Source organism: Acartia tonsa, chromosome 13 (genome assembly GCF_053477335.1).
Source record: "Acartia tonsa isolate MP-2025a chromosome 13, ASM5347733v1, whole genome shotgun sequence".
NCBI classification, from domain to species: Eukaryota; Metazoa; Arthropoda; class Copepoda; order Calanoida; family Acartiidae; genus Acartia; species Acartia tonsa.
Window position 1 is genome coordinate 43905628 of NC_137272.1, and position 27134 is coordinate 43932761.

Below are 27134 nucleotides of genomic sequence, written 5' to 3' on the forward strand. Positions count from 1 at the left end.
TATCCAAAATACACTTTTTGTTGGACACCCTGTAAAATTAGAGTTTTGGCCAAAATAGCATTATGTGCGATTTTTACATGAATAAACGATCATTTTGGTGTATAAAATGTATAGGTTGGATGTAAGATGTAGTAACACATTTATATTAATGTTTTTATATGATCTAATTCTATACTTCTCTTTTTAACCTTATAATAAAGTACCAGGATGTCTGTCCATCTGTGTGTGTGTACCGAAGGATCTCACTAACCAATGAACCGATATGGTTATCCTTTACAGGGTAGCTTCTCATGGGTCCTTGGAATGTTTATAACAAATTTTCGGGAGAGTACCAGACCCCCCCCCCCTAAGAGAAATTACACCAACCCCCCCCCCCCCAAAAAAAAAAAAAAAATTAAAATAACATTTTATCAATTTCATATACTTTAATTACTTTAATTCCGTAATACAGAAAGTTAAAACTCATGAGTCCAATGGATAAAAACCAAGTTTTTTTCAACTTTTGTTAAGATCTTTCACAAATTTAAGAAAAGTTACTTTGATTTCTTTTTAAGTGGACTGCGATAGAGAATTTAAATTTTATAAGTAAAGCTTCACTTTAGTTCACTTTATCTGTCAGTCAGTTTGTTCGTAATTCTCCATTTCAGATAGACGGCCTATTCTTCATTACTCTATAATTCACTTTGTCTGTCCGCCAGTCAGTAAAGATGATTTTCTCGGTTGCTATTGAAGAAAGACAAAAAAAATTATTGCTAATTGAGATTAGTTTATAATGATTTTGATAGCAAATGAGCATATTTTCTATCAATAACTTTATTCGTCTATTTATAACGCCTTAGAGGAAATAGAGTTTCTGACTTACCCTGATATGATTCTCCTTTACAATGAGGCTTTATTTTGGTCTAAGGAAATGTTTATAACTATTTGGGGGGAGAAAAAAAACGACCTAGAAAAATTTTTAAATACTTTTACTTTTTTTTAAAAAAAATCAAAGTTTACAGTTAATTTTTTCTTCCCCCCCCCCCCCTCTAGTGCTCCTAAAGGTCTCTAGGTTCCCATAAAAGTTACAGGATATCTGTACGTAGCTAAAGATCTTACTTTACGCAAAACTGATATAGTTTTATCTTCCAGTGAATCTTCTTATGGTTCATTCTCAACTTCTTTTTCCTACCCCCTCTCCTTGGTCATAGAGGCCATTGGGGACGAACCGGCAAGAAGAGTACAAAATGTTAAGCAACAAGAATAATGTACATCAATGTATAAAATATAGAATATATACAAGTTTGAAAAATGATGTTCTCCCCTCAAGTTAAAGTGTTAGAATAAAGTCAACTTTCCTATTTTAAACTTATTTCATCAATCAACTTACTTTTACTATGGATAAATATTGGAACCTTATTAACATCTTTACATATTACAGTTATATTAAGGGGAATGTCTTGGCCCAAAAAAGTGCAACTTATTAACATGCAAAGATAGGACTTTTTAGACAAAGGTTGGGCAATCAGAGGTTTAGTTGTTTTCTTTAGTTAGGATGTATGGTTGAGTATTATAAGGGATAAGACAATGGACGATAAATTGATGTAGGTATGTAATGATGATAGACAAAGTTACCCCGTCTGTAGATTAAAATTACTGGTGCAAAAGTTTGGAAAACTTCGGGTACTTTGATTGGTTGGTTCCAAACTAGTAGTGTTTAATCTTGTTAACCAATAATTTTAATCTACAAAAGGATTAATTTAGTTTATCATCATTAGGAAGTAACATCAATTTCTCGTCTATTGTCTTATCCCTTTAGATCCCTGAAAATAGCCATGCTTTTTGTGTCTAGTAAGATCTTGCAAATGGCTGAATCAACCTCTCTACTATTTTAGAGTCTTATATTAGTTCTCAAAAGGTTTTAGGCTATTTTTCAGTGGAGTGAGATTCAGATTTTTGTCACAGTGTATGTATAATATTGGCAAAATATTGGTAAACTAAATTAGTTTAAAATATTGGATGGGAAAAGCCTGGGTTGAGCTACTTAAGTGTGACAAAATAAAGTTTTTATTGAACCCAGTTGAAATCTAGGGAGGTAGGGGACGTAGCAGAGGGACAAAGTGAATAAAAAATCAGCCATGTGACGTCATAATAATAAGGGAGATAAGAGGAGAAGCTGGAAAGAAAACCCCTAAAAAAGAGATGGTCATTTTTATGACGTCACATTGTCACGTTTTTGAGTCAGTTTGTCCCTCTACAGGGACGTATGACTGTAAATTACACTGGTACCCAAAACTTTATAATCACGTTGTCTTAATCGTTAGATTACAGAAAGGCTAATTTTTGTACCAAAATATGTACATACACGTTCTACTCAATTATATGGCCAGATTGTTCTTTTACTGTGTTCTTATTGCTTCATATTATTGATTATGGAATAGATCACATTTTCAAGAAATTAAAGAGACAAAGGTCAAGCAATCAAAGAGTTTTTTTTATTTCTAGCAAACCTCATCTCGGGCAATCACTATTCCTAAACAGGGATCTAAAGGGATAAGACAATATTAATACACTAAATTACCCCTTCTGTAGATTACAACTAATGGTTGAAACATTTGGACACTCAACTTAATAGAACATGCAAAAAAATCCATGAAACGTCTCCAAAGTTGTTAAGCCAACAAATAAGAAAACTTTATAATAAAACTTTGGGAACTAGTGTAATAAACAACCCAATGTCCCCTCCCTTCCAATCCTGTTTATTTTCTAAGCTTCACGTGAGCAATCCTTGGAATATATATTTATAGAAAGTCAGAAAGCAATTTGCTTGAGTGCACTGTACTTAAAACATGTTGTGATCATTTGTATCAATATATATTGGTTAAAATTTTGTCTAAAGTTTTGATTACTTTTAGGTTATTAGCAGTAGCGCAATTAGCAATGGGTTAAAATAGAAGTAAATAGCCTAAAACCATCCCATGACTTAAATACAAAAATAGGCTGAAACCATCCCAGACTCTTTGTAAGGAACTCTTTAGGTTCAGTAATTATTGAAATCTTAAACTACATACAAAACCTTACTACTTAATTTTTAGAGTAGCGTCATGAAAATCAATTTAAAGAAAGATAACAAACGCTTTGCTTTAGTCAAACTGCTCTAAATCGTACACTTTTCAAATAATGGAAAGCTGTAAATCAGGAAAAAAAAGTTTTGCGCATAGAGTATAAATTTTTATAATAGGTACCCAAAAGATGATTTTAAACAAAATTAAAAGATAAATCAACAATGTTAAAAAAAGGTTGAATTCGAGTTTTCACTAGTGGTTACTTCCCTAGAGTCCTCTTTTGGCACGGAACATTTTTTCTAAGTTAAGATCAGATGTTTACAAAAAAAACTTTTTCGCCGCTAGATGGGATTATTAATGTTTTTTTTTATTTTTCTGCAATTTCTCTTAAGAGAGTGGTGGTAACCTACCCCCAAAAAGTTATAAACCTTGTCAGGACCTATGCGGAGCTACACTTTAAAGAGGAACAATATCGGTTCTGCGAGATTCTTCGGTACAGACAAACAAACAGACAGAAAGACAGAGATCATGTTTTTTTTAAATGAGGATAGTAAGAGTGTTGGTAATGCCTTGGCTACAAAAATGGCTTAAGATTGGGACCATTATACAAAAGTTAGAAAACATCTTCCATTTATTCCTAATATCTAGCGGTCAATTGTTTATAAAAACCATTCTAGAAAAAGAAAAAAGAAGAATAAAAAGTAAATTTTCAAATCCTTTTAAATTTTGAAAAGTAAAAAATTGCATTTGAAAGTAAAGTTTAAAGTTTAAACTCCATGGATGGATAATTCAATCTTTTTTTTGCATTTTAATTCAGAAATTGAGAGAGAGGACAATGGGTTTTAATTGTTCTCCTCCCAAAGTCTTTTATGTGTTAAATTATTAATAAAAGCATTAATAAGGCCTTCTTGAAAAGTGAAATCCAATGGTACCAGCAATTTTCAAGAACTTTAGCTAAATTTATAACTATTAAAAAAATTTATATAATTATATATTATATAATTTATATATTTATATATATAAAAATTGATTTTACTAAATTTATAATATTATATTGGTGGCATTTGAAACAAACTACATATTTATTATTATTCTTTTTAATTTTTGGGGATGCATTAGAGGAAATGATATTTGAATCTTACAATTTTGTTTTATAATGACCTTTTTTTGACAAAAAGGTTTCTAAATCTTTGGAAGTAGTAGTATATATCGAAACAAACACTTCAATAGTTCAAACATTTTCAAAGCAAAAAAAGACTTTAAAACATCATAGCATGAATCACAATTCTTTTACCTAAAAGTTGGTCCTAATCAAATTACAATGAAACTTGCGAATAACTAACCCCCTCTATTCCTGATTTTAACCCAATCTGTGCACAGTTTCAGTAATATATGTTTAACAAGATGCATTCACAATATTCAGCTAAATTCTAGTTTCTGATTGTGTACGTATCACCCTCATCTTATCTCAAGATTTACTACTAAAAAAAAACTTCAAACTTCCAAAAAAAAATCAAACTTTTAAAAATTAAAATTTTTAATGTATAGTGTATAAATCATAGTTGGGTTATCTGTCGTACAACTTTGAAAATTAGGGAAAAAGTGGGTAATTAATTTTCAGTTGATCTTCACAATAGTATTGTTCAGGGAGGTAGGGACATTACACTAGAAATCATATTAGTAACCAATGATTCATTAATAGGGTGGGTCCATTTTCCCCTTTTTTTAGATTTTACTGTTATCACAAGTTGCTGAAGTCATATATATGTATGATAAGCCCCATTCAAGTTTCAAAAGTGACTTGGCTCTTATGGCTACCGGCGCGCGGGGGGTATAAAAAGTGCCCACCCCCTTATAAAACCAAAAATTTTAAATTCCTTCATACACAGGCATGTTGCATATCAAAATGACCGCATTGAAATGCTGATTACGAATCGGAAAAATTTGAAAAATATTGCTCCTAGTTCGAATAAGATCTCATTAAGTACCTAAAAAACAGCTGATTTAGTCAAAAATGTTCATTTTGGTAGGTTATTTGAAAATCATTTCAGACTGAATCAATATTTTTCAAAACGGTTTTCAGATCTGTAATCAGCATTTCAATGCGGTCATTTTGATATGCAACATGCCTGTGTTCAAAGGAATTTCAATTTTTGGTTTTATACGGGGGCGGGCACATTTTACACCCCCCGCGCGCCCGTTGTTTTTGAATTAAAAATCTCTTTCAAGTTTCAAAGAGTTTTATATTGGCCCAGAAACCCTTGCCGATGGCTACTAATGTGAAATTCCAAAATCGACCCATCCTATTCATTAACATGTTTTTTAAATATTTGGCTTTAAAAACTTTGGGTTCTTAGTTTATTAAAGCTATCAGAAGGGGTAATTTTGTTTATCATCATGAGAAATGCATTTAAAGGGTGTAATTTTTAAACTTTCATACATTCAATTAAATATAAAAAAAGGGAGAAAATCCGCCATATATTATTTATGATATCCCTTTCCTTAATCTGCTTTAAACTTAATTTATCATCTAAAATACAAAGTAGTGCGATGTCTCTCTGTCTGTCTTTCTGTCTGTCCGTCTGTCTGTCTGTCTGAAGCTTAAGATCTCAGTAACCACTAAACTGATTGGTGGGTCGACTACCCCCCACCCTCAGATTTTTTTATTTTTATTTTTATTTAAATTTAAATAACACAAAAATAGGTTGATCTTGAGGCTAGGGGCGAAGCTGCTAGTAGTAAATAAAGTAGTAAGCTTTTTTATCTGTAGCGAAGGATCTTGCTAACTGCTGAACCGATATGGTTCTCCTTTACAGTGAAGCTTGTAGTAATATACACCATAAACTACTAATATAGATGATATACATTTTTTCTGGAAGGGAAGTGAGCTATATTTGCTTTTGGAGAAATCAATCTATGTAATTGACATACACTGAAAGATTAAAGCTTTACATAAATATCAATAGATAGATAGATTTTTATTATTTAGATGGATAGATATATTTGCTTTTGGAGAAATCAATCAATGTAATTGACATACGATGAAAGATTAAAGCTTTACATAAATAGTAATAGATAGATAGATATTTATTAGATAGATAGATATATAATGTTTTGATAGATAGATATATTTGTTTTTGGGGGGAATCAATCTATGTAATTGACATACAATACACTGAAATATTAAAGCTATTCATGAAGAGTAGATAGATAGATAGATATAAAAAAAATATCATAGAAAAATTATATTGTAAAAATATCTAAAAATCTTTTTTTTCAGAAAAGTTAAAATGAGTAAACCTGAAAACTAACTAATTATTGGATACTGCTTATTTTAATATCATATTAAAGGTATGATATATTCTTTTTAAATTTAAAAGGCTGAAAATATTATTTAATGGTCTTATTGTTTGAAAAAATCTGCATTGAAAAATCCGACCTCTTTCTCTCACAGACTCTAAAAGAATGTTTTTTTGTTGACTTATTTGGACGGACGTACAGACAGGCGTTAGTTATAGAGTATCTTGTGGTACTAAATATAACGATTTTTATGATTAACGCCATCCATTCTATAACTCAATTTTCTACGTCTGTTTGGCTTTTTTTGTAAATAAATAAATTGTTTAATGCTTCGTTACTTGTGAAATTGTCAACCTTTCTTTAATGAATTATTTCCGGATATGTTTTATTAATTTCTTTAATATGTTAGTGTCCTGGATATAAGGGTAGAGTACAATGAACAATAGCCTAAAATGCTCCCCAATTATGATAGACAAAATTACCCCATCTGTAGAATATACAATTCTATTTTTCACATTTTTTAAGCTAGAGAATGTCTTTTAAATAAACTTTAGGCATCAGTATAATTCCCCTTCCTCCCTGAATTTTCGATAAGCGTAGGTGGAAATAAATTATTTTTAATATCTTTGATTTATTCACTTTTAATACAGCTATATTGAAAATGTGATTATTTATATTTCTATGAAAAAGCTTATGAAATTGATTATATTCAATATGTGTATCTTATTGAAACAAGGATGACAACATTCATGAGAGCGAAGCTAAATTTATTATCGGAGCAAATACAATACATATGGACAATGTCAGTTATAGTCGTCTGTCTGTAATAGAAATTGAAAAATTACACTTCCCAATGTTGATACACAAAATTACCCCTTCTGTAGATTACAATTAGTTGTTAATACGTCTAGACACTCAACTTAATGGACCCATCAATCACAATTCAATAAAAGTCCCCAAAATTGTTAATCTACTGAATAACTTAATTCTCTTTTTTTATCAATCCATGATTACTTAGTGCTTCGCTACTTGTATGGATGTTATCACCCTTGTTATGATATAGACTGTATTATAGTTTATTGTTATTTTCAGATGGGTACACCACCTGTGGATCCGTTTTCATACCACCATCCCTACCTACATCAGGAAAATACATCAATTTTGATATCGGCTACACTCCTTGTGGTGCTTTCCCTCAAAGGTAGCTGGTCAAAGTTTCTCAAGAATTGACCATGTGACGTCATATAAAAATGAGGAAGACGAGAGGAAAAGTGGGAAAGAAAATCCCTAAAAAATATATGGATAATCCCTCATTTTTATGACTTCACAAGGTTGATGTTTTAAGACACTTTTTTCACCTACCCTCAAAGTGCCAAGCAAAAAAATGATCCCCATACTCCTCAATTTTAAATATGATGTTCAGGGGGGGGGGGGTGATTCTCCCGAGTCATTTTGAGGGAAACCACTTTCCTTATTAAAATTCAAATGTCTAGAAAGCGCAAGTAAATTGGAGCACTGCGCTCTCACTGTGCATTATTTTCTCTCTAGATTATTAGTAGTCAACAATTCAAGTCCTGATGATGTACTTAAAAAGCATGCTAATTTACTAAATGACAACGATTTAAGAATCAAACAAATATTAAAGGGTGTGCAAAAAAAAAGCGGACATTGCGCGGCTTGTGTTAATAGTAGAAAAACGTTATGCATACCATTAGAACCACTATGAAGTCTATTTTTTGGATATATAAAAGTAATTCCTATGCTACGTATAGTTTAGGGGCTATGTGGTAAAATGTCCCAACTGGCTTAAAACTTGACTTGCGAGTAAATCATTAAACTATTTTACTATTAACACAAGCCGCGCAATCTAAATTTTAAAAATGTTCGCATTTTTTTGCACACCCTTTAATTACACTTTTAGAAACTGGACTACCATTGGCCAAATGTATACTTGCCTGACATTGGAAATTAAGTCTGTCTATTAGCCTATCGTTTGTCATTTGTATTGTATGATGTCGAGAGCTCCTTTTTAATCTACTAGGAGTTTGTTATTAAATAACTTACTTCACAAAAATATTAATTAAAAGGATCTTTAAATATGGTTTATTTTAATTAGATTATTTTTAATAAGTTACGCTAATAATTTAAGACCTAATTAAAACAAAATGTTACATCTTAAAATACAATACATCCTTAATAAAAAGTAAGAGGATGTCTCTCGCTTCGTTTTCGTTGTATTGTGTTTATGTCTGTGGCTTAAGTAGCAAGAAAGTGACAGAAAAATAGCCTAAACCCCTCCCGAAAATCCTAAAGCTTTACTGAAAAAGCTAACTATATCAGTTCAGTAATTAAAAAAATGTAAATAAAAAAACCTTACTACTTTGTATAATAGGAGAGAAGTTACATATTTTAAAACAAGGATGATAACATCTATACGGTAGGACAAACGGACATTAACGCTTGTGTAGTGTCTGAACTGAATTATCAGAATATAAAAGTATAAGAGTCGAAGCAAAATTGTAAGTAAATTTGTTGAAAAACTGCTTGATACAGGATAATGTTTATGGACATACTTCCATTTTTAGGACTTGATTATAGAGTTGCTTCGCTTATATTATTGTTTTCTTTGTTGTCCCAGGAATCAATATACCAAAAATCAGATCAAACAGATAAATAGATCACATAAAAAAATTTTGTTAAAAAAGTAGAAAAATCAACATGTTTAAAATGGACATACGGACATTCTGGTAATGATTATAGAGTTGCTACACTTTCTAAATCGTATCTAACTGCTACATTAATCACCATGCAAAGTTTGAAATCGATAGGACAATTCTAACTTGCCTAAATTAACGAATAAAAACTATCTATCTCGGACGGACGTACGGACGGACCGACCCTAATTATAGAAAAGCTTCGCTTTTAAAAATAGGTATACTATAGATAAAAACAGGTCATCTTAAGTTATTTTTTCTGTCTAGATCTTTTCTATATATAAGCCTATTGTATTGATACCAGGGAGGGAGGAGACATTGAACAGTAAATTATACTAGTACCCAAAGTTTTATAACCACGTTTTCTCATTCATTGGATCAGATACTTCCAAACTAGTAGTGACCAAGATTTTTAACTATTTTTTTTATCTTAACAAGGGGTAAAATGTTCATAATCATTGAGGTTGTATATTAATCTATCGTTCATTGCCTTATCCCTTAAGATCACACACTAGTCCCCAAAGTTTTACAATAGCGTTTTCTTATTCGTTGGCTTAACAACTTAACGGACTATAGTGAATTTTGATTGGCTCATTAAGTTGTTTGTCCAAACGTTTCAACCATTAATTGTAATCTACAGATGAGGTATTTTTGTTCAACATCATTGGGTTTGTACATTCATTTATCATCCATTGTCTTATCCCTTAAGATCATAGGCGTCCAAGGGGGGGGGGGTAATGGGGCGATTACCCCCCCCCCCCCCAAACGATTTAGGGGGTGCCGTAGGCACCCCCAAAATTTTTTTCATTTTACCCCCCCCCATTCAAAATTTACCCCTACCCTGGGGGTGCCGTAGGCACCTCCAACCATTTAGGAGGGGGTATTTACCCCCCCCAAACAATTTTGGGGGGGAAATACCCCCCCCAAAATAAAAAATCTCTAATAAAAAAAATTTTTGCGCGCTTCGCGCGCATTTTTAATACTATATATTTAATAAAATTTAAATTATCCCCCCCAAAAATTTTACCCCGGGGGTAAATTTTGGGGGGGGGTAAACTAAATTTACCCCTGCCAACAGATTTCAGGGGGGGTAATTACCCCCCCCCAAGCAAATTTTACCCCCGGGGTAAAAATTTTGGGGGGGGTAAAAAAAAATTGCGGCGCGCTTCGCGCGCCATTTTACCCCCCCCAAACACGAATTACCCCCCCCCTAAAAAATTTTTACCCCCCCCAAAATAAAAAGCTTGCACGCCCCTGCTTAAGATCCCTGTTTTGACTCCAATTTTCTACATAGGAATATATGTTCTACAGTATATTCACAATAACAAGATAAATGTAATGCAATAAGTTCAGCAATCTTAAGGGATAACACAATGGACGATAAATTGATGTACATCCCCAATAATTGTAAACAAAATTCATCCTTCAAAGTTCAGCAGATACGTTTGGATACAAATAGTTTGAAACTAATAAATCAAAATTATATAAAATGTACCCAAAGTTTTTGAGCCAACGAATACGATTACGTAGTAGATTATGAATACAAAACGGAATAAAAGAATAGTGTATTTGAATCATGTAATTTTTCTGGTAAGCATTGGTAAGGTTTCTAAAAATTCCATATATGCAGTGTTGCGTAGCCAGAGCCGGGAGCCCTGAAGCCGCCATATTTTGCTGGAGTAATTTTCGTTAAAAAACGGCTCCAGCTCCGGACTAGATAAATTATAATTTGGTAACTCTGTTTTGTCATGTGCAAATGCTCCTATTAAGTTTTTCAAGTCCATTTTTACCAGAAATTGAACTTTTAAAACCTTCAAAATTCAAAAATAGACGTGGGAAAAAAATATGCTGAGTTTTTTTCTTGATTTTAGCCGGAGCCGGAGCCGCACCAAAATCAAACGGCTCCGCAACGCTGCATATATGTGTACCTTATTGTTATAGGAACCTTCATGATATTGTTTTTTGCTATTATCAAATATTAACCGTACTGATGGAAAAGCGAACGAAATGAGAGTAATGTATTTTCTTTCTGTTCTCGGTGTGTGATCATTTCTGCAAATTATTATAACAGTTAAGAAAGTGGGGACATTGGACTGTAAATTACACTGGTACTCAAAGTTTTATTAACACGATATCTAATTCGTTGGCATTCGTTGTTATGGTACTTTTATTGAATTTTGATATGTTGGTAATAAAAATTAAACCAATAATTTTAATCTACAAAAGGGGTAATTATGTCTATCATCTTTGGGGATGTACATAAATTTATCCGCCATTGTCTTATCCCTTTAGATCCCTATATTTTTTTCGGTTTTGATGGCACAACCTAACTGTGCATATGTTCTGATAATGGATATAGAATATGTGAAGATTATGACATGAGAATTTTTGTCGTCAATTCAGGTTGCTAATATAGTTCTCTGATATTGGTCAATACGTTCCTCCATTGTCAGGGGAAGAGAGATGGGGAAAAAGCCTAAAATGTCACGTGTGACGTCATAAAAATAGGTCTAAAAAGAAAGGATGAGAGGAGAAGTGGGAAAGAAAACTCCCAAAAAAGAGATGGATATTTATGACGTCGAACGTGACATTTTAGGCTTTCTCGAGATGGGGGGTAGCGTTATATTAGCCATCTGGGAGAAACATTTTATGAGAGTATGCGAGAATCTGTGACAATATCCACGTATTCTATATATCCATTGTTCTGACATGGAAAGAGTAATTGTCATTACATTATTGTTTCAGCTAGAAGCTAATGTATTTATATGCTGCAGGGATACCAAGGGATAAGACAATGGACAATAAATTAATGCACATATCTAATTATGATGAGCAAAATTACCCCTTCTGTAGATTACAACACTAGTTTGGAAGTAAACTAAAAATAAAATTACTCAAATTTTTTAGCTAATGTATATTTATGCTGCAGGGATATCAAGGGATAAGACAATGGTCGATAAATTTATGTACATCTCCAATTATGATGAACAAAATTACCCCTTCTTTAAATTACAACACTAGCTTGGAAGTAATCAAATTAATTTGTAAATGAATAAGAAAATGTAATTATAAAACTATGGGTACCAGTATAATTTACATTCCAATGCCTCCTCCCTTCCTGATATTCTTACATACATTATTTTTTTGTCAAGTTACCCAGGTCTAATAATTGAGAATTTTTTATCGGCGAATGTAGTTACTTTGTCTATCCATAAGTCTGTAGGGTTATATGGCGAAATATGATTTTCTTGGCTGCTATTCAAGATAAAAGACTTTATTTTTGGTGAAGGTGCTCTTTATCTATGAGAATCCAAAAGATGCCAAGCTAACGAATAAGAAAACGTTTATTATAAAACTTTGGGGACTAGTGTAATAAAAAGTCCATTGTCCCCTCCCTTCCTGGGTTTAACTCTCAACTGATATAAGTTTTAAAAATCCATAAATTGATGTATTTATGACACAGGCTACCAAAGAGTTCACAATCAGGTAAATCTTATTCCAGTATGGCAACGAAACCGATTTATATCCGGTGGATAAGAACCAGTCCTCAGCCACACAATTATGTATAGCATCGTATTTTAGCCAGTTTCTGCGAATATAAAAATGTACAATTAGAATATTAAAACCAGTTTTGTTAGCCCGTGCCTTCGGCATTTTGTGGCTAACAAAACTGGTTTTAATCTTATAATTGTACATTTTTATTTCCGCAATATGCTGATCATAATACGATGCAATAAAATATTATTTAAAATTAAAGCTACTATATAGATAAAGCATATAAATTTGGTCATTTCTCTTTTACTAAACATGAACCTCTAACAAGCTTCTTAAGATAAACCTATGTTGTGTACAGAATTTATAGGGGACATAAAAGAATGATAAATGGTCAAATGGATTTATTTAAATGTCTTGGTTTTAAGCTATTTCCCTTGCCTCCCTCAGCCACCCATTAAGAATGATAAATTGTCAAATGGATTTCTGATTGAATTACAGTGTAGCTTCTCATAGGTCCTGGGAAGGTTTATAACTATTTTGGGGGAGAATATCCCTCAAAAGAAATGACCCACCAAAAAAAATTTTAGTTTTTCTTTAAAAATAAAATTAAAAGTGGAGGGGGAAGGGGGAAGAAGACCCCCCTCCCCTCAAGGGCCCCTAGATGACTCTAGAGGCGTAAACGCTAATAATTCAATAATATAATAAAAGAATGCTGTGTATAGAATCTCTAGAACATGAAAGAATGATAATTGATCAAATGGTTTTCTCATTGATTTACAGTGTAGCTTCTCATAGGTCCCGGGAAGGTTTGTAACTATTTTGGGGGAGGGTATCTAAGTGAAATCTCTCCCCAAAAAATGACTCCATCAAAACTTTTGTTGTTGTTTGGAGGGGGAAAGGGTGAAAAGACTCCCCATCCTCCAGAGGGCCCCTAGAGGCCTCAAGGGGTGAAGAAACTAATAAATTAAAAATATAATAAAAGACGATAATGATGTATACATAATCTCTAGAGCATAAAAGAATAAAAAATGATAAATGGTTAAATGGATTTCTTTATAAATGTTTTGGGGTGGTTTTAGGCTATTTCGTTCCTTTTCCTCCCCCAGCCACCCATAGAGACCTCTAGAGGCGTATCTGCTAGTAGTTTAACAATATAATAATGTATAATATGATAAATGGTCAAATGGATTGCTGCTTGATTTACAGTGTAGCTTCTCATAGGTCCTGGGAAGGTTTATAACTATTTTGGGGGAGAATATCCATCAAAAGAAATGACCCACAAAAAAAATTTAGTTTTTCTTTTTAAAAATAAAATTAAAAGTGGAGGGGGAAGGGGGAAGAAGATTCCCCTCCCCTAAAGGGCCAATAGATGCCTCTAGAGGAGTATCCACTAGTAATTTAATAATATAATAAAAGAATGTTGTGTTTAGAATCTATAGAACATAAAAGAATGATAAATGGTCAAATGGATTTCTGATTGATTTACACACTTCACTTCCATCATTTATTTGTCAGAGAGATTCTTTCATCTTCATTGTTACTTCTCCATCCTTTCTTAAAATGGATATTGATTACTTGGATAATGTGTGAAATTATTGCATACCCTGATAATTGTTTTCCCTGCTGGCTAATATAACGATAACCTCCACCCCCCCCCCCCCCCCATTACTTTATCCCTTTGAGGAGCATTTTGACCAAAATTTAAGGATTATATTAACAAATAAATTAATAAAAAAAATCCCCCTGTCACAATGTCCATGTATTCTATATCCATTGTTATATCTTCATCCTTTGATTTACAGATCATTGAATTTTCACATTTTCTACGTGATAATAGGGTTATAGTTGGGGAAAAAACTGCCAAAATAGCTACAAGATTTCAAGAAATGTTAATTTAAGATACCTCAAAATGAGTTAAAATCTTTTCTCGTATCTATTTGAATCCGGTGGATAGGAACCGGTTCTCATGAATACGAAAAAACTATGTCTAGCATCGTATTATATCCAGTTTTCTACGAATATAGAAATGTACAATCATAAGATTAAAACTAGTTTTTTTAGCCCCGTGGTGCCGTAGGCACCACGGGGCTAAAAAAACTAGTTTTAATCTTATAATTGTACATTCTATATCCGCGGAAAGCCGTTTATAACACGATACGAGAAATAACTATTATTAGGTAGAAAAATTTAAATTACAAGAACACAGTAATAGTGTCTGACTAATTATGACGTAACAAAAAAATTAGCCAATGAGAGGCCGTTATTGACCAATGGTAAAATTTATAGTGGCCTCTCATTGGCTAATTTTTTTGTTACGTCATAATCAGTCAGACACTATTACTGTGTTCAAATTACAATATTATAATAAGAACCATAAAAAACCTACAAACTTTCCTTGATTCTTTTTTTAATTGTGCTTCTAATACTAATATAAATATAATTTAATTTCAATACTGAAAGTGGATATTAAAAAATATTTATTTATGGTACCTCTCAGTTTGATGGAAATTGTTAATTTTTTTAAAAAATAGTTCTTTTGTTCTTTCCAAACATTTAAATATTTTTTTAGGTCAAAAGCCAAGTTTTTGAGTTTCACATTAGCCCAAACAAGTTTGTTAAAGAATTATTTTTCTTTTGTAAATAGATTTATTAACCTAGATGGACTGCTTTATGGATGAATTGAAAAAATAAATGCCATTTTATATCAAATATGTACAAGTGCTACTACACTGTGCTCCTATTGGTACAATTTACTGATTCAGTATCTATATCTATTATTTTATAATTTTAGCCACTGGTATTCTATATTCCTGACAAGTGCTCTCACCATCAATAATTCAAGTTTAAATCACATGCTTCAACACTTCTCTACAAGCTCAGGTCATAGGATTACACACACATATTTGCTTTACATTACATCCACACCAGGGATCTTAAGGGATAAGACAATGGATGATAAATTAATGTACATCCCCAATGATTGTCATTCTTATTATTAAATGAAGAGTTTGAACACTACTATTTTGGAACCAACCAAACAAAATGCAATTAAGGCATTCAAAGTTTTTGAGCAAACAATTATTAAACAATTTTATAAAACTTTTGATACCATAAAATTTACCACTCCAAATCCACTACCACCCTGACATTCAACATATTGTCAAGTGGGTGATATATTCAAGATGTGTTGGATTACATTCTATTGGTTTCAATTGATAAAAGAGGCTTAGAGTACATTTTAAAATGTTTTTCTAAAAATAGTCTATTGCCCTAAAAGTTTAAAAGAAACACATTTTGTAATACCTTGGCTCAGGATCAATAATTGGTTTGTCAAGTGACAGTGTCCAAACTTTTCAACCAATAATATTTTTATCAACATAAAAAGTTTTGATTATTGAGAAATTATCAAATTGTGTCTCATCTCTTAAGATATTTGGTATTTTTACTAATATTTTTAGAAACAGTTTTATTTTTAAATTATCAATGTTAATGTTAAATCTAGGTAACTACTGTTAAAATTTAAGAGTGCACTAATATTTTCAACAGATCTTTGTTTAAAGGGTTAGATTAGTTAAACTCTGGAGGAATATTTGACTTTTGCAGTTCTATTCCGGAACATATGAATAGATAATGGATTAAAAACAATTTCCTTGGATGTCTTAGTTTTTGGGTGCTAGAACTAATGCAACTTTTATCATTTTGGCTAATTTTAAAGACTTAGGAGTGAAGCACACAGAATGCCGCTGAATTTGTGTTAATCCTAACTGAAAAAACTTAACGCAGTAAAAATTTCTGTTTAAATCTGGTTTGCATTTCTTCTCAGCAGGAACTTTTTAATTTGAGATAATCGCCCATTGACCCATCCCTTTATCCGTAAGCTCTATTAGTCTTACGCAAACATTCATACACAAATGTTCTTTGATTCCAACTATTTTTCTCATCTTCAATTCCACTTTAATCTCATATACAGGGTGCGCCACATAAATCCGGACTTTTTTCAAATGGCCATAGCACCAAAACTACTTGACCAATCATGACGTTTGACCACACTATAAAAAGCTTTGGTAGTTATCTTTTTGCCCATAAAAATTTTTAGACGATGGAGGACGTGTTCTCCAAGCTGGCAGCGCTTATGTTCAACATGGCAGAATTGAAACGCGCTGATAGTTTACCCTGGATTCTTGACTAGGGCCCACTAAATCTAACCTCAGCCCATCTGTAGGTGAGGTAGAGTTATACAACTTGCTGGGGATACTGTTAGATACATAAGTAAGACACTAAAAAAGACTAGAGCTCTCTATCTGAAATGGCTTGACCGTAGTACTCCATCAAAGTGAAACGTGGCAGATTTTGAGAGGTCAAAAACGTCAAAAATCGTGAAAATTCGTGAAAATTTCTCGGTTCTCGACTACATGGGCCCATTTGTAACCTTAAAACTCGTTTTAGACTATGTGTTGCGATGATAACCCTAGCTTAATCTTCATGCCATTTCCAAAAAGGTATTGCACGTTATTCTAGCTTAATTGTGGCCCAAATGAGAGCCGCCGTGTCGAAGGGTAGCTTGAAAGTTGAGTGAATTTGGATCCTGCAGTTACTCACGTCCCTAAGGAGATATGGCCTCCCAGCAGCCTTGATCTTCATCCAATTGACTTTTGGGCCTGGAGCGCCATTAAAGCATGAACCAATAGACGCGCCCATACCACAAAGACCTCCCTCATTGCCACTATGAAGGAGAACTTCGCCAGCTTGGACAGGGACATGGTGACCAGGGTCTGGGGGCGGTTCAGGGGGCGGGTAGAGGCAGTGATTGAGGCTGGCGGCGATTTTATTGAATAATCTAATAGTCATATAGCTAGTTTGCTTCCCAGTTTTTAAAATTCAATAAAATCTTTGAAATTGACGATTTTATGTTCATTTTTTTAAAAATAAGAAAAAGTCCGGATTTATGTGGCGCACCCTGTATGTATATGATTTGAGTCTGTTTTTGATGGTTTACATGATTGAATTTCTCTCTCTCTGAGCCCATACATATGTATGTTTAACCAGAAATTGTGTTATTAATGTTGGATTTCAATTTATGTGTTTAATGGGATATTTTTCAAATGTGAAAACTGTTTTGCAAATTGTTTTGAATTATAATTCCATGTAAGGGCAAACAGGGATGGGAGGGGTAAGTTTCAATAATTGTTTTTACCCTCAATATGAGCAAAATTATAATAAATGAAGTAAGTAAATGTGAAATCAGGAATATTAAATGATTAAACTCGTCAAAATGGTCAGATATACTTTTACAGTAAAAAGAGAGAATTCACTAGTATAAAAACTTATTTTTTGGACTAATTGAAATAAAAATATTTAGCTGGACATTTTAAGGATTTTCATCACATGATAATCCCAGTTTCCATTTGCTTTTGAGTGCTTAAGATTTTTACTATATTTATAATCATTTTGAATATGAGGATTAGAAAAAGTTTGTATATAACTTTGATATTTCAAAAAAACTATCTTAAATAAAACTTTACAAATGAACTCGAACAAAACTTTGCGAAACCAGTAGTTATCTTTGAATTTTAATCACTGAATTTAATTCTACAAGATTACTTTGAAAAGAAAATTAAACTTTTGTAAGTATATTTTCTTGTGAAACTTGTAACTTTTTGGTTTAGGCCTTGAAGGATTAACCACAGAAATTAACATTGGAACCTCAACACACAGATACTCACATTTTCATCTCAGGAATGTTATAAAAAGTTATGAGAAAAAACATTTCTGAATATATTCAAATTATATTTGTTATTTTGTAAACAAGGCTGCTTTAAAAAATAGCTTTAGTTAGATTGAGATTGTATTTGCCCTTTTGGTTAAGATTTAACATAAAGTGTTGATATTTAGAACAAATTCCTGATACAATTTTAAAAGTTTAAAAATATTAATTATGATACTATTTTTTGTATTTTTCATAATGCATTCACAATATCAGTTCCATTTGTCTATAAAATAAAAAAAAATTAAAAGCTCTTCTATTTTAAAAATCATCTTCAAGGTTAAAATAAAAAGTTTAAATTAATCAATAACTTTCCTTATAACCCTATGAAGCACTGCTGATAATTTTGTTTATATCATCATTATTATAAATTTGTAACAACCTTGAAATTAAAGTGTTAAGGAAGGCTCAAGTTTGTTTTTAGATTCATCTTAAGTGCTGCCAATAAAACCCTAACCTTATTTTCAACAACCTTAACATAAATTGTAGTAAACTAAAGTAAGATTGTATTTCTTAATAAAATCTAACCTTGTTTATAACAACCTTGAAATTGAAGTGTTGAGGAAGGTTCAAGTTTACACAGTGAGTCTTCACTGGAAAGTTATGTGACAAGTAAATTAAAGTTATCTGCTGATGGTAGTGGTAGAGAGGATGCTTTAACATCTGAAAGTTCTGCTTCTTTGTCCTCTAATCAAACAAACCACATTCTTGCAGCTTTAAATTTAACCAGGTAAATAAGACCACGCCTCTCTTTAAATTTAACCAGGTAAATAAGACTACACCTCTCTTTAAATGTATCAAGATAAAGTGTGACCAAAGTTTGCAAAGTAGCTGGACAAAGTGTCTCCAAAATCAGCCATGTGACGTCATAAAAATGAGGAAGATAAGAAAAGAAGTGGGAAAGAAAACCCCTAAAAAAAGATATGGAAAACCCCTCATTTTTATGACGTCACGAGGCTGTTTTTTGAGACACTTTGTCCAGCTACGTTTGCAAACAGTAGGGATCTGAACGGATAAAATAGCAGATAAATAATGATTCCCAATGATGCTACACAAATATACCCCTTATGTAGTGTACATTGTACAATAAGTGGTTCAAATGTTTGAACCTATCAAAATTTATTTAAATTCCCAAAGTTGTTGAGCCAACGAATAAGAAACTTTGGAGACTAGTATAATTAACAGCCTAATGTCCCCTCACTTCCTACTCCTAGTTGATGATTGAAATTCAACTTTGTTTTCTAATAGACAATAAAAAATATTTGATAGTATGTGGTCATTTAGAATTAATACTTTTTATTATATGCTATGTTGGTATATTTAAACTTTATCTTGAATAGTTTAAAGATAGGTGTGTGACAATTGAACAGATTAACATGAAAGTTACCCATGTAAACATAAGGTGTAATGAAGTAAACATTGTAAACATAAGGAGTAATGAAGTAAACATGAAACTTTGTTAACTTAATTAATTTTCAATTGTCCCTTCTCTCAATATATTCTCTTTCTCTATTTATTTATATATAACTTAAACTGATGATAAAAATAAATTACGTTATACTGGCCTACCATTGGTCAATTTAAATGTTAACTGCCTATCATTAGTCCTTTGGGTTGTATGACGTAATTTTTTTAGACACTATCATCAATTTCTATATAACTCTAATTATTCATCTACTTCTTTTAATTTTTCCCTCTACAGTTTTCTCTAAATTTTTCTTTTCTCTCACCTTCTTCTGTCTTTTTCTTTTTTTTTCACCTTCTGTCTCTCTTTCTCTCTTTATCCTTCTCTATCTATCTACATATCAATGGAGACCTTTAAAAACTTTATTTAGATTATTTGCTCCTACAGCTTCACCAAACACAACAGAATCAAATCAAACTCAAAATGAATTGTTAGATAAAGGTTAGTCTTCACATTTCCTGTGTCGCGTTGAAACCGATTAGATTTAATATCCGGTGGATTAAAACCGGTTCTCAGCCATAATTGAAAATTATGTCTAGCATCGTATATATATAGTTTTCTGTAAATATAAAAATATCGATCATGAGATTAAAACCAGTTTTTTATCCTGTGAATTCGGGGTCTTGAGACTAAAAAGACTGGTTTTAATCTTATAATTGTACATTTTATATTCGCGGAAAGCTGTTTATAATATGATGCGAGAAATAAATTAATTATTTTGCCATAACCTAACCATGAACAATATTAAGCTTCCCTAAAATCATTTAGTCTTATATATAACAATATAATAGCCTAAAACCATTCTGGGATCTAAAAAGCGGAATTCAAGTAGTTTGGTATATAAATTGTAAGCTTCAGACAAAAAAAAACTAATTTATATGTATAATAATAAGAAATTCTACTCTTAATGAAAAATATAATGTAAATACTTTATTGAGGAAAATTGGTTTAATTAGTCATTAGCAAATTATATTAAGATTAAGAACTATAAATAATCTATCTATTTATCTATCTTATAATATAAAAATCAAACATAATAATCAATAGAGTTACTTGAAAAAATGTACACTAATAAATTGATACTCGCAGCTGGCTAATTCAATGATACCCCTCCATTCACACCTTTTAACCGCATTATCTTTCCTTCTACTGGATGCACTAACTGACTAATAAATATTGTCAATATCAATAACCTATATTGACGACAAATTTACCTCTTTCAATAAAGCCACATAGTCTGTATCCATTCAGGGTAGCTATTCTAACAATCAATTCTACAAAAAAAATCACGAAACCTTTTAAAGTATTATGGGGGTATATTCTATTTTTTCATGTAAATGAAGAGGGGTGGGAAAGAAGGGTAGGAAAATGGGAAAGGGGTTGAGGGAAAATTTTTCTTTAGAATTGTTTGTCAGAATATCATTCCCTTTTACCTGGTATCCATTATTTAATAAAAAAAATTGATTCTTATTTAAATTGTCAAATGCTGTTCTTTAGTCAAACTGCTCTTAATTAATGTAAAATACAAAATGGCTTAATAAGGAAAACTGGTTTAATAAGTCATCAACAAATTATATTATTCTATAATTTAACTATCTTTCTATCTAAATAATTAACATTCTATTCTTGATTAAACTTTCTGTAAACATACATATATGTCTATCTATCTAGGTAACTATCTATCTTTTTATCTACTTTATATATATATCTGTCTTTATATCTACCTGATTATCTATATTACTATCTATATATCTATCTATCTATCTTTCTAACCAACAAACAATCTATTTCTCTTTCTATGTACCTTTCTATATCAGTACATTTCCATCTATCTACCTTAGAATATTATTTATCTATCTATCTATACAGCATGACCCTCGAAAAAGTATTTTTAAGCATCTGCAGCCCTTATTTCTCAATGAATTATTAAAAAATGCATATGTCCTTGTTCTCTATAGTATTCCACGTAAGTAGATATAAAAATATTTTTTTTACCTCCATTAACACCGGAGATTTTTAGAGCTAAAGTTTTGAAAAAGTGACTGAGAAAAAGAATTTTTTTTTGTTTCTCTTATTTTTTGGATGGTTATATTATGTTTTTCTGGCAATTGAATAATGAGACACAAAGAAAAACAAGTTAACTAAATATTTCTTTTTTATTCCATCAAAAAATATAAATTTTTAATGGCAAAAAATACTACTGAATGAATTGATTATTTGCAAATTTTAGGTTATTTATTAACCCTTATTTATAGAAAAGGATTAATTATGACAGTTGCTCCGCCTACTTTTCTGACATCTCAATTATTTAATAAGGGGTAAATTAAGCTTTTTAGACTAAAAAATCATTATGTTTTATTTTTATTTTCTTTATAACTTTTTTGTTATTAAAGTTAGGATTGTGAAACAAAACCAATTTTCCTGCTATATTCATAGAGATTTATTTAGTTTTTTAATCTTAAACAATTTTGCCTAATAAGTAAGTTTTTCAAAATATCATTAAACTAAAAAGACTCAAAAAATATGTGTAAAAAAATGCTTTTTACTCAAAAACTAAATTTTTTATTTCATTTTTGTATAAAGTTTCTGCTAGTAACAAAAATAAAAGGATTTCTAGCTTAATTTTGCTAAAAAAGTCGTATCATGTTAAAAGTTACTTTTTCCTCAGTCACTTTTTCAAAACTTTAGCTCTAAAAATCTCCGGTGTTAATTGAGGTAAAAAAAATATTTTTATATCTACTTACGTGGAATACTATAGAGAACAAGGACATATGCATTTTTTAATAATTCATTGAGAAATAAGGGCTGCAGATGCTTAAAAATACTTTTTCGAGGGTCATGCTGTATGTTTATATATTTATCTATCAACCTATATGTCTATCTATCTATCTTTGTACATTGTTGGCTAAACTCCAGAAAATACGAGTAGATTGACATATATTTATCAATCTATCTATATGTCTATCAACCTATATGTCTATCCATTTAACCATATTGGACATTGTTGGCTTAACTCCATAAAATACAAGTAGATTTATTTAATGCACATCTGTCTATCTACCTAACTACCAATCTATCTATCTATCATTGGACATTGTTGGCTAAACTCCAGAAAACACGATTAGATTGACAACCAAACATCTATTAATCTATCTATCTACTATTTATCTATATACATTGGTACCTATCCATCTATCTACCATTGAATATTATTGGCTAAACTCCAGAAAACACGACTAGATTGACAAAAAAAAACATCTATCAATCTATCTATATTCATTTACATATCCATCTTTCTACCTATCCAGTTTGGCTAAACCTCAGAAAACACGAGTAGATTGACAACAAAAACAGGTCAAAACCAGTGTTCATACAATATTGCAGTTTTTACTATAGTAAAATAGTAAAAATAGTAATGTTTTTTTCAGTTGTCAGTACGTTTTTTGTCAGTAAGTTTCTTTTCAGTATGGGTTCGAAACCGACCAATATCCGCTGGATTAGAACTACTCCTATTCTAATTACTGAGGTTTAAGAAACCCTCACCAAAATTAGTTAAAATCTTTCCCTGGAGGAGAAACATATCGGTTAAGGGGTAGCTAGAGCCTTCTTTATAGATTAGGATACTTCGCTTCTTATCAATCTAGCTATCATAGTTTGATCAAAATTTTGTGTTCTTAAAGAAACATATGTTACACGAATAAGAAAAATTAATAAATTCCTAACGTTTTTATCTTTTTACAATAAATTATTACAATAGTCAATGTTATATTTAGTTTTAAACTTCCTAGATGTACTTTTGTAGCGAAGCTTCATTATAATTCAATTTGTCTGGCTGTCTGTTCGTCAGTCCATTTCTCTATAAGTTCAGTAGTTGGTGAGCCACACAACAAACCCTCAAATATTATAACATTTCTTTTGGGGGAGGGGGTGGTGGTACCATACCCCATACAGTTAAAAACATACGAGTAGCTACATTGAAAGAAGAACCACATCGGTTTAGAGGTTAGTGACACACTGACAGACATCCTGTTACTTTTACATAATATTAAGAATTTTAAGATTATATGACACAAAATTTTGTTTTTATATCAAAATCTCTAAATCATACACTCAAAATTTATGTTTTAAAAATGCGCTTTATTAAACACAAACGCTTACATAAATCAACTAAATTTGAGTATCACTTCAAAACTGCAAAGAAAATTAAATTTTTAAAAATTACATCCTCAATGATGAAAAAACAATTGCCTGTAAATATTGGTTGAAAAGTTCAGAACCAACCAATCACAATTCAATAAGGTTTACTAGCCAACAAATAAGAAAACGTTGTTATGAAATTTTTATTACCAGGGTAATTTACAGTCCAATGTCCCCTCTCTCACTGGACCTATCTTATTAAGATCATCTACTCACCTAACCAACGAAATTCTCCATTATAGAGAAACCTCACATAGGGCCAGAGTTGGTTTTGGCCTATTTTATAAGTATTGGAATGATTTTAGGCTATTTTTATCTGGTGCCTAGGGGCAAAACTGCTACTTATGTAAAAAGGAAATTTTTGCTGTTTTGAATATCAACAAAAAATTAGTATTCAGGGTAAAATTCATATTTGGAAGATAGAAATACACCAGGGTGTGAGGGAGGGGATATTGGATTATAAATTACACTGGTACCCAAAGTTTTATAATCTCGATAATTATTCTATGGCTTAAAAGCATGAGTAGAAGTGTTCAAACTTTTCAAACAATAATTTTGTATATAGAATGGGTAATTTTGTTTAACATCAGAGGATATATCAATTTATCGTCCATTGTTTTATCCCTTAAGATCCCTGAAAATACATGTACTGTGCATAATAATCTTTTTTACAGAGTTAGCATTTCTTTTCTGTTATATTTTCTACTAGTTGCTGCGCCCCTAGCATCTAGGGCCTCTTTATTCGAAGAAATATAGAAGGGCAGAAAAATAGCCTAAAACCATCTCAGTACCTATAAGAAGAATTACTGTAGAGAATCGTATCCTTCGCTACAGACCAAAAAAAGCTTATTACTTTATATAATAGGACAAACAAACAGAACGACAGACAGACAGACACCCTGTTACTTTATCATACATGCCCCAGGAGGTTACCGAGATCTTGAGGGACGGACAGACATCATTCTACTTTGTATTATAGATATGAATTTTTGGTGAGTTGTACAGTACATAATAAATACACATTTTTTGTTTGATAATATGAAAATAACACAAATATCTATCAAATATTTAGCATTTTCATGTTTCCTGAATATGACGTATTTTGGGACATATACTTTTTAACAGAGAGGGAGAGGACATTTAGTGTTTATTACACTAGTTCCCAAAGTTTTATCATCACGTTTTATTATTCGGTAACTCTCTGAGGGATGTGTAATTTGCACCATAACCAAAATCGAAGGGGGTGTAAGAAGGTTTATTACAGGCAATTGTCGGGGGGGAGGGGTGATGTACTCACTCCCATATAGATGTCTATTCCCCTACATAATCAAAAAAATCAAGCGTCCATTGATTGGTGAATTTTAGTTTTTTGAGGGTGGTATGACTTCACCGCCCTTGGCTTTTTCAAGGGTGAATACACCCCCCATATGCACGCACCTGCAAAATATCTATCTATTGACTAATCCCTTCTCTAAGCTTCCTCAATTTTACGGATAATTTGACAGAAGAGAATTTAACACGCAACCTCAAATTGGCGCAAATTTTATGACATAGAAATAGATGTACTGAATTTTAGTTTCCGAAAGTGTACTTAGCATCCGCGTCCTATCTCAATATTAATGAAATAGGCAATTCATTTTCAGCACATCTAGAAATAGTAACCCTTATATAAAAGTAACAAGATTAATGTCTGTGTGTTTGTTTGTAGTGATTGATCTCATTACCTGCCTAACAGATATGGTTCTCCTTTGCAGTGAAGCTTTCTCTATGTTCAGGGCATTCTTATAACTATTTGGGGAGTGGTTTTCACTTCCCTCCCTAAACAAATCGTCCTTAGAAAGAAATCTCTCCCATCAAAGAAATTTTTTTTAGTTTAAATCATAATTGGTGGGTCGACAAACCAATGACTTAGCTACTAAAAATGCTTTTTGCAAAATATTTGGGATCTAAAGGGATACAACAATGGCCGATAAATTTACCTACATACCCAATTAAGATACACAAAATTACCCTTTGTTTAGATTAAAATTAGTGGTTGGAAAGTTTGAACACCCAACTTAAGAAATCAACCAATCAAAAGTCCCCAAAGTTGTCAAGCCAACAAATAAAAAAACATTATTATAAAACTTTTGGGGACTAGTTTAATAAACACTGGCAAAATATAGTTGTTCCTTTGAAAATTTAGCATGCAGTAGAGAGAAACACAGGCAAAATATAGTTGTTCCTGTGAAAATTTAGCACGCAGCAGAGAGAAACACACGCAAAATATAGTTGTTCCTGTGAAAATTTAGCACGCAGCAGAGAGAAACACATCACACATATTTCCAGGGCACTTTCCCTCAAAGAGTATCTGGACCACAAAACAACCTTTTTTGAAGCATCTTACAGTGCATAATAAAAAATGACTTCATACAATACAAATGACCAATGTTAGGGTAGTGTACATTGTAATTGACCAATGGTAAAATGTATACTGGCCTATTATTGGTCATTTTTATTGCATGACGTCATTTTTTATCAGGCACTTTAAGCTTCTTCACTTTTTAAAAAGAAATGCTGTTTTTTTTTGCTTTTATATTAAGTTAAGTGAAGGTTTGAAGGTCCCTACTGGCCTACAGGGGCTAGAAAATAATAAATATAGGGAGGGGGGGGGGGGGGGGAGGAGTTTCGGTGGTCCAAAAATAGATAAAAAGTACCAATTTCCAGGTTCCAACTCTAGCAGAGCATAAACATTTTCATTTAATTTTTTTTCAATTTTAAAAATAAGGCTTTTTCATAATCTATAAAAGGTAATATTGTCCTTAAGACTTAAAACCGTTATTTTTAGTAGCAAAGCTCTATCCGTCAGTCAGTCAGTCAGTAAGTCCGTAACGCTATGGGGGAAACGTGATTTTCTCGGCTCCTATTAAAGATGTTGTTGTTGTTGTAGCCATGATTCTCTGAAGTAAGGACTCAGATGCACACGGAGACTGGAAGTGAGAATCTTTTGGCCAATCTTAGATTGGTAAGCTTCGCGCACAGCTGATTGTATTATATGTTACATTACAAGCTGACCCGCAATTCTGGTGAAAGCTACTCAGTTATTACATCACCCTGGCCTAGAGTTTTGGCAGGTGTTCCATATTAAGCCACCCTAATTAATGGCACTCTCATAC

The 27134-nt window shown here is 31.9% G+C and overlaps 1 protein-coding gene across 1 annotated transcript in view; it reads left to right on the plus strand.

Annotated features, from left to right (window-relative positions):
* Positions 1-6322: 6322 nt before the first annotated feature.
* The window catches only part of LOC145303789 (uncharacterized), a 63081-nt gene continuing 42269 nt past the window's right edge, over positions 6323-27134 (plus strand). Inside the window, exons 1-7 of the mRNA XM_080145400.1 lie at positions 6323-6395; positions 7437-7487; positions 12519-12544; positions 15345-15433; positions 18220-18287; positions 18872-19047; positions 20153-20223. Of these exons, the coding sequence (XP_080001526.1) occupies positions 7437-7487; positions 12519-12544; positions 15345-15433; positions 18220-18287; positions 18872-19047; positions 20153-20223 (481 nt within the window). The 5' untranslated portion in view covers positions 6323-6395. The remainder of the gene's footprint in view (positions 6396-7436; positions 7488-12518; positions 12545-15344; positions 15434-18219; positions 18288-18871; positions 19048-20152; positions 20224-27134) is intronic.